This window comes from Brachionichthys hirsutus, chromosome 6 (genome assembly GCF_040956055.1).
Source record: "Brachionichthys hirsutus isolate HB-005 chromosome 6, CSIRO-AGI_Bhir_v1, whole genome shotgun sequence".
NCBI classification, from domain to species: domain Eukaryota; kingdom Metazoa; phylum Chordata; class Actinopteri; order Lophiiformes; family Brachionichthyidae; genus Brachionichthys; species Brachionichthys hirsutus.
The window spans coordinates 15319349-15327797 of record NC_090902.1 but is presented as its reverse complement, the minus strand read 5'-3'; the positions used below and the strand labels follow the sequence as shown (position 1 = coordinate 15327797).

Genomic DNA, 8449 nt, shown 5'->3' with positions numbered 1-8449 from the left:
GGGTTACTAGTTTTTGAGTTATGCGCTCGGACAGACAGACAGACAAACAGACAAACGGACCCCATTGCAATACCCTCGCCCCCCCTTCGCCTCGGGTATTGATCAGGACATTCGCTCCCAACGTAAACATCATATTCACAAATGTAGACGTCCGAAAATCAGCCGACAGTTTCTACGAGCGGTTTGAGGACGTTGAGACCACGCTGGTCCCACAGACGATGTCCACTGCAGAGACACAAGCGGACAAATCTCCTAGAACATTGTGGACAGCGCCAGGGTTCCGCTCAGCGCTAGCTCTGATCCTCGGAGAGCGAGCTTTCCTCGGTTTAGTCGAATGATGACACCAAACTACAGTCTGTCAAAATAGGCCAGGTTCTGGGACCCGATTGGACGGTACGAATGCTTCTCGGATCGGATGCAGGCGGCTCCTTCAGAACAAGGACGTCTTCCTTCTCTGGCCATCATCTCCATGGAGACGGAGAGACTTTTAAAACTCAGAGAAGATAAGGAAGACATTTCCAGATTTTAGTCCAGAAGGATCAGACTCCATTTACAAGTAAAGGTCAGACCATGTGTGCACAGGTAGACACCAGGTGGCGCTGGAGCGCCAAAGATCTCTCTCTCTCACACACACACACACAAGCAGCTGCATCTCCCCCTGACCCTGCATTCATTAGTCTCTGCAGTGAAGTAGCCTCTCATGTAGCTAAAGGCTAATTACGCTACCCACAATAATAATCAATGAATCGACATCAGGGTGACCGACGGCGACGACCATGTTATCGGGTGAATCGGTGCAGAATCAGTATTCTGTAACTGAATATTTAGCTTGTGTAGCTTTATTATTAGCATTACTAGCAGACGCAGCTAGCAGACATCACGCTGAGCCCCGCTGTGATAGGCTAGCAGACGCAGCTAGCAGACATCACGCTGAGCCACACTGTGATAGGCTAGCAGACATCACGCTGAGCCACACTGTGATAGGCTAGCAGAAGCAGCTAGCAGACATCTCAGAGCCCCGCTGTGATAGGCTAGCAGACATCACGCTGAGCCACACTGTGATAGGCTAGCAGAAGCAGCTAGCAGACATCTCAGAGCCCCGCTGTGATAGGCTAGCAGAAGCAGCTAGCAGACATCTCAGAGCCCCGCTGTGATAGGCTAGCAGACATCACAGAGCCCCGCTGTGATAGGCTAGCAGCCTGACGTTGACCCCCAACGCTGTCCGCTCCAGCATATCCCACTACAGTTAGCCGCTAATGCTAGCAGCAGCTAGCCTTCAGGTGAGCAAACACGAACTCACCTGCGTGTTGATGAAAGGCTCGCAGACGGACGTTCCCGCAGGTAGCCGAAGACCTACGTCATCTATCATTGGGTCACGTGATGACTTCTTCCTCCCGTGACGCTCTTAGAAAGCTGCGTCACGACTGCCATCAGGTGGTGGGAGGGCACATCGCACTACTAACCCCCGACAGCCGCCCTAAAGGGTGGCGAGGGATTTTTGGAGGGGGCCTCAACCAAAGCGACTAAAATATTAATTATTTTGATTTCAAACGCAATGTATTTAGAATATATTAAAATAGTTTGTAAAATATACAATTATGTACATTTTGTTAAAGTATGCAGAATGAAGTGCACGCTGCAGCCCCTCTGAACAAGGCCATTATTACACTCAATGAGAACGCCCTTTGAGGAAGACTGCGACGTCACTCTTCATCTCAGATACCCACGCTGTGAATGAGGCGTGTCTGCTCCTGCGTTAACCAATGAGAGCGCAGCGCTGCGACCTTTGGGGAGAGACGGAAAGAACAAGGTCGCGGGTCCAAGCGGCTGAGATGAACTTCCTCTGTGGGGGGGGGCTGGGCTCTCCCTGAGAGGTCAGGCAGGCCGCTGCTCGCATCTTGTTTAGACGTCCCGGGGGGGGGGGGGGGGGGGAAAGTTTATTTTTTGGTGTCATTTTCCGGGGAAAATTGCCAACAATGTTTTGTGTGTGCTGAAACGTCCCTCACGGTTACCATGGTAGCGTGCTCCCCGTGAACATACTTTTGCTTCCTGTTTTAGAGCGTCTCTGACGGAGCTGTGTGAGACAGAAATGAGGGACGCTGTCCTGCAGCATCTGTTTGAGACAGAAATGAGGGACGCTGTCCTGCAGCATCTGTTTGAGACAGAAATGAGGGACGCTGTCCTGCAGCATCTGCTTGAGACAGAAATGAGGGACGCTGTCCTGCAGCATCTGTTTGAGACAGAAATGAGGGACGCTGTCCTGCAGCATCTGTTTGAGACAGAAATGAGGGACGCTGTCCCGCAGCATCTGTTTGAGACAGAAATGAGGGACGCTGTCCCGCAGCATCTGTTTGAGACAGAAATGAGGGACGCTGTCCTGCAGCATCTGTTTGAGACAGAAATGAGGGACGCTGTCCTGCAGCATCTGTTTGAGACAGAAATGAGGGACGCTGTCCCGCAGCATCTGTTTGAGACAGAAATGAGGGACGCTGTCCTGCAGCATCTGTTTGAGACAGAAATGAGGGACGCTGTCCTGCAGCATCTGTTTGAGACAGAAATGAGGGACGCTGTCCTCCAGCATCTGTTTGAGACAGAAATGAGGGACGCCGTCTTAGATCAGTGTCTCTGGACTGCATTAACTTGGAGGAACGGTAGAATGTCTCCTTTAATCAAGCTCAAGACACAGAACAAGGTCGAGTGAACAGAAACGGGACCACCAGTGAGGACACTGATCTGTCCTCACGTCCGTCCAGCTACTGCTGAGCACATTGGTTCTCCATGGTGACCTCAGACTCCACATGCATGACCTCCACCACGCTCCTCCTCCTCCTCCTCCTCCTCCTCCTCTCCTCTCCTCTGTTCTGCTGCTGGGTCTCCTCCATCCGGCTCCCGGCAGCCACAGGAGAGCTGCAGGAGAACAGGCAGACCACGACTCACCATCATCATCGTCATCATCATCACATCAGTGGAGCCCCCCCCCCCCCCCAAACACACTGACCTGGAGGTGGGAATCACGACCGGCTCGTCTCCACTGAGTCGTACACATTTCACAGGCCTCGGCTCCGCCTCTGGACCTTCAACACAGAACGAGTCCCGTTCACATTCGGATCAATACCAGAACGTGGAGTTAGGGATCAGCAACCAACGATGTCTCTGTGTTAGCCGTAGTTAGCCGTAGCCCCTGCAGACACGTTTGTTAGCCGTAGTTAGCCGTAGCCCCTGCAGACACGCTTGTTAGCCGTAGTTAGCCGTAGCCCCTGCAGACACGCTTGTTAGCCGTAGCCCCTGCAGCTACGCTTGTTAGCCGTAGTTAGCCGTAGCCCCTGCAGGCACGTTTGTTAGCCGTAGCCCCTGCAGACACGCTTGTTAGCCGTAGTTAGCCGTAGCCCCTGCAGACACGTTTGTTAGCCGTAGCCCCTGCAGACACGTTTGTTAGCCGTAGCCCCTGCAGACACGCTTGTTAGCCGTAGCCCCTGCAGACACGCTTGTTAGCCGTAGCCCCTGCAGACACGCTTGTTAGCCGTAGTTAGCCGTAGCCCCTGCAGACACGCTTGTTAGCCGTAGTTAGCCGTAGCCCCTGCAGACACGCTTGTTAGCCGTAGCCCCTGCAGACACGCTTGTTAGCCGTAGCCCCTGCAGACACGCTTGTTAGCCGTAGCCCCTGCAGACACGTTTGTTAGCCGTAGCCCCTGCAGACACGCTTGTTAGCCGTAGCCCCTGCAGACACGCTTGTTAGCCGTAGCCCCTGCAGACACGCTTGTTAGCCGTAGTTAGCCGTAGCCCCTGCAGACACGTTTGTTAGCCGTAGCCCCTGCAGCTACGCTTGTTAGCCGTAGTTAGCCGTAGCCCCTGCAGACACGCTTGTTAGCCGTAGCCCCTGCAGACACGTTTGTCAGCCGTAGCCCCTGCAGCTACGCTTGTTAGCCGTAGTTAGCCGTAGCCCCTGCAGGCACGTTTGTTAGCCGTAGCCCCTGCAGGCACGCTTGTTAGCCGTAGCCCCTGCAGACACGCTTGTTAGCCGTAGCCCCTGCAGACACGTTTGTTAGCCGTAGCCCCTGCAGCTACGCTTGTTAGCCGTAGTTAGCCGTAGCCCCTGCAGACACATTTGTTAGCCGTAGCCCCTGCAGACACGCTTGTTAGCCGTAGTTAGCCGTAGCCCCTTCAGACACGCTTGTTAGCCGTAGCCCCTGCAGACACGCTTGTTAGCCGTAGCCCCTTCAGACACGCTTGTTAGCCGTAGCCCCTGCAGCTACGCTTGTTAGCCGTAGCCCCTGCAGACACGTTTGTTAGCCGTAGCCCCTGCAGCTACGCTTGTTAGCCGTAGCCCCTGCAGACACGTTTGTTAGCCGTAGCCCCTGCAGACACGCCTTCTCTGCAGCACTGAGGTCGATGCTCAACCCTTCGTCTCGTTAACCCTTCGTCTCGTTAACCCTTTGTCTCGTTAACCCTTCGTCTCGTTAACCCTTCGTCTCGTTAACCCTTCGTCTCGTTAACCCTTCGTCTTGCAGCTTGCGTTTGCTCATGTCACGCAGCATTTTCCTTCACCCTGCTGCCGTTTCAGTCGACGGCGTTACGGCCCCTGACCTTGCGTGGCGTTCACTGCCTCTGCTGGAGGGGCGGCGTGTTCTTCACGGTCTGCAGGCTTGGTGGTCGAGACATCCGGCTGCTCAACCTCCACAGCGGCCTGCTCAGAGGGGGGGGCGCCGTCAACGGGAAGCTTCTCTTTCTTCTTCCTCCGGATCACATCCTTCTTTGTCTCTAAACATGAGACACGTAAACAGCGTTAAAGTGCGAGTGTTACACCTCCGGCTCAGATTGAGTTCCTTAAACCTGCACCCGGAACACCAGGGTCCAGACCAGAACTTGGTCTGGGTGTGCTGTTGATCTTACCGCTGGGTTCATATTTGTCCTGGAGCTCGTCCACTCGTATCTGGAGCTTGATCATCTCACTCTGAGCCTGGAGAGCAGGATGAAAGCGTTTCTGAATGTCGCTCATGTCCATTGGACGAGCTGGCAGAATATCAAAGTGTTGGAAGCTTTCATTGTGTGGTAGCGCTGCTACCGCGGCGCTGCTACCGCGGCGCTGCTACCGAGGCGCTGCTACCGAGGCGTTGCTACCGAGGCGTTGCTACCGAGGCGTTGCTACGTGACCAGCAGCTAACGGGTTCACGCACCTGCTTGAACAGCCGCTCAGAGGCGAACAGCTTCCGCTCCAGCTCCAAAGCTCTCTGGCTCTCCGACAGAGATTTCATCCTTTGCAGGGAAAGTTCATCTTTGAGACGCTCCACGTCCTTCCTGAGGAAAGTAGGAACAGTCACTCAAGCAAGGACAACGGGAGAGGCCGTTTGTTAGCACGTCTCTTCTGCGTCTCCTGATCAGGCAGGCTGTTTGCTGCTCACCATGAGACCCTCACGGAGAGACCCTCCGGTGGACTGTCCATGCTAAAGCCCCCCCCCCCCCCCCCCTCAGCGTCTGTAACTCACACGGCGCCGTCCAGCTTCATCTGGAGCAGGTCGCTGTAGTAGGTTGCATCGTGAACATCGGCCCGCTCTGACGGAGCGAGGCTAGCTTGTTGGGATGTAAACGTGGCCTACACACACACACACACACACACACACACAGAGTTACAAACCGCACGGCTCCTCCCATTGAATTGTGGGACGTGGTTCCTACCTCCACCTTCTCCAGGCGCTGCAGTTTGGTCATCAGGTTCTGGATCTCCCGGTTCTTCTCGACCAGCATGCCGTGCAGCCGCTCCAGCTGAGCAGGGTCTGCTCTGGAACCCAGGAGCTGCATCAGGGAGGCGATCTGGACCTGCAACAGCACCAGAACGTTCCTGGCTGATGGTGGACTCCCAAACACGGGCCCGGTTCCTGTGCACGCCGCTCAGTGCAGCACCTTCATGCGCTGCAGCTGCTGGTTCCGGAAGGCCTGCTGGTTCTGCAGGGACTGATGCTGGACCTTCATCCTGAGGAGCCGTCGCTCCATCTCCGCTCGTTTATCCTCCAACTGGACAAGAAGGAGACGCATGTTTTCATCCAGAGCTGCAGCCGGCCTGAACCAAAGCCAAGCGCCATCAGCACCTCAGCGAACAGGGAGCTCCCTCTGCTGTTTGGATCCTGGGCCCGCTGCAAAACCTGGTCCAACTGGATCTGGAGTTCCCGGTTCACCTCGCGCGATTTCTGCCCAGAGACACAAACCCGTGAAAGGCAGGAACCGAGACTGAGACACGCGTCAGGTTCCAGATTAGGCCGTCGGGCGGAGGAGAACCTCTGGGTGTTCTACGTTTTGGGTCAGTCTCAGCCAGGACGAGTCCCCTCACGCTGTTAAAGGGCGGGACGGACCGCAGTCCTTCCCGCTCCACTGACACAGCGGCGCTAACGTTCTGTAGCGTCCGTCACGCTAACCTGCTGCAGGGCGCTACCAGATCAAGGCTTCGAAGGTCAGTCCCCGTGTCCCAGTGTCCTCGTTTGTCTGAGGGGGACGGGGACTCTGGGAAAGACACGCCGCTTCTTCATAACGCGTCGAGATTCACCTCCAGCGCATTGAAGCAGGACACGGCCTCCTTCTGCCGCTCCTCCTCCTCCTCTGTGACTTGCTGCAGGTGGCGCCGCAGGCTTCTATTGGTCAGCTCCAGCTGCTGCTCCCGGTACTGCAGGTCCTGCAGGTTCTGCTCCAACTCCATCTAGCAGGCCGAGGGAGGAGGAGGTCAGGGCCGAGGAGCACGGTGGACGCTCCCGGACGGGCCTCACCCGGACGGGCCTCACCCCGACGGGCCTCACCCCGACGGGCCCCACCCCGACGGGCCTCACCCTGACGTGCTCCTGATCCATCGTCCTCAGCCGTAGCTCCATCACCTCCGACGCCGTGGAGCTCTGGGCGTGCTCGCTCAGAGACCGCAGCTCCTCCGTTCTGTGCTTCAGAGCCTCCGCCTGCGCCTCCAGTTTGTGTTTCAGCTGTTTCTCATTCAGCTGGGACTCCTCCAGAGCCGACTGCAGCCTCCTCGCCTGAGAACCAGAACCAGGACCAGGACCAGGACCAGAACCAGGACCAGGACCAGGACCAGGACCAACAGCATTAATGTTCTTGTTGCTTCACCTGCTTTAGCAACACGCGTTTACATCTCGGGCGGGATGGTCGCGCAGCGGTTAGCGCTGCTGCCTCACAGCTAAAAGGTCTGGTTTGGATATCATATCTGTTTATGTTCTCTTCGTGTGTGAATGGGTTCTCTCCGGGTTCTCCGGGTTCCTCCAAAAGCATGCAAATGAGGTGAATCTAGAGTCTGGAGTGTTAGAGAAGTACGTCAGAGTAGTTCAGGACAGGTAGGACAGCAGTAGTGTGTACTGAAGTGTGCAGTAGGAGTAACAGGAGTTTAGTGTAGAGGTGGGATGCACCAGGGATCAGCTCTGAGCCCCTTTTTGTTGCCATGGTGATGGATAGACTAACAGATGAGGTGAGACAGGAAGCTCTTCTGAATATGATGTTTGCAGATGACAAAGCCTGACCTTGTTGCTGAGCTCAGTGAGGGCCGAGTTGTGGCTCCGCCCCTGATGTTCTTGTTGCTCCTGCTGCTCCTGAAGCTGCTGCCTCTGCTGGCTCTTCACACACTCGTAGTCCGTCTGCAGGGACTCCAGCATCCGAGTCTTCAGCTCCACGTCCTTCTGCAGGGAGTACTTCTCTTGCTCCAGGACCTGGGACACGGGACACGGGACACGGGGGACAAGACCGATTTAAGGGTCTGGAAGCGGCTGGCCTTAATAATCCACTGGGCTCCGTGCTGCTAACAGCTAGCTTGTATATGTGAGTGTGCAAACATCAACGAAACAAACAGGCCTGTTTCCATGGCTACGGAGGACAGATTGCTGCTTCCTGTCTTTCTGCTGCTAGCAGAGGGGAATTGTTTGAATGCATTTAGGTCAGGACAGCACGGTGGCGCAGTGGTCGCCGCTGTTGCCTCACAGCAGGGTGTGCCCCGCCCCTTTGACAGCTGCCCCGCCCCTTGACAGGTTCCTGAATAAAGCGGAGAGCCGATTCTACCTCCAGCGCGTCGCTCATCTCCACTCTCTGCTCATCCAGCCTGCTCTGCAGCTCCACCTGCTGGTTGAGGAGCTCCAGGCCTGCACTGGCAGCCTGGTGAACCTGCTCCTCACGCTCCTCCAGCCGACTCCTCAGCCGCTGGATCTCCTCCTGAGCCGCCATCTGAGGAGAACAGGCCTTTGGATTTCTGTTGTTCTCCGGGTTCCTCCCACCGCTAAGTGTGGGAGGAACCCAGAGAACCCATAGCAAGCTGGGATCGGCACCAGCAACTCCCGTGACCCGCAAAGAAGTAGAAGATGAATGACTTTAATCATAAAAGACAGAATGATATGAATAATAAAGTGACGAGACAAAAGCGTCTGTGTTCACGAACGCGTCATATTAGCGTGACATTTGCTAAATATCATCATTT

General features: G+C 55.6%; 2 protein-coding genes across 2 annotated transcripts in view; both read right to left on the bottom strand.

Moving 5' to 3' along the window:
- sil1 (SIL1 nucleotide exchange factor) overlaps positions 1-1368 on the bottom strand; it is a 9555-nt gene extending 8187 nt beyond the window's left edge. The window contains 1 exon segment of the mRNA XM_068740462.1: positions 1301-1368. The gene's annotated coding sequence lies outside the window, so the exon portion shown is untranslated.
- A 1262-nt stretch (positions 1369-2630) lies between these two features.
- spdl1 (spindle apparatus coiled-coil protein 1) lies at positions 2631-8199 on the bottom strand. Its single transcript, XM_068740526.1, has 13 exons — positions 8038-8199; positions 7506-7691; positions 6813-7007; positions 6536-6685; positions 6084-6182; positions 5899-6009; positions 5674-5814; positions 5484-5590; positions 5175-5295; positions 4891-4957; positions 4585-4758; positions 2999-3074; positions 2631-2907 (listed from the first exon to the last, which is right to left on the bottom strand). Exons 1-13 carry the CDS (start codon positions 8197-8199, stop codon positions 2754-2756), a joined length of 1743 nt encoding a protein of 580 aa, XP_068596627.1. The 3' UTR covers positions 2631-2753.
- Positions 8200-8449: the final 250 nt, after the last annotated feature.

Excerpts from the sequence above, each read along its gene's own strand:
- spdl1 (XM_068740526.1), bottom strand. The coding sequence starts at position 8,199 with ATGGCGGCTCAGGAGGAGATCCAGCGGCTGAGGAGTCGGCTGGAGGAG. Across the intron at positions 7,008-7,505 it reads TCACTGAGCTCAGCAACAAG|GCGAGGAGGCTGCAGTCGGC; the intron begins GTCAGGCTTTGT and ends TCTGGTTCTCAG. Across the intron at positions 5,815-5,898 it reads AGCAGCTGCAGCGCATGAAG|GTCCAGATCGCCTCCCTGAT; the intron begins GTGCTGCACTGA and ends GTGCTGTTGCAG.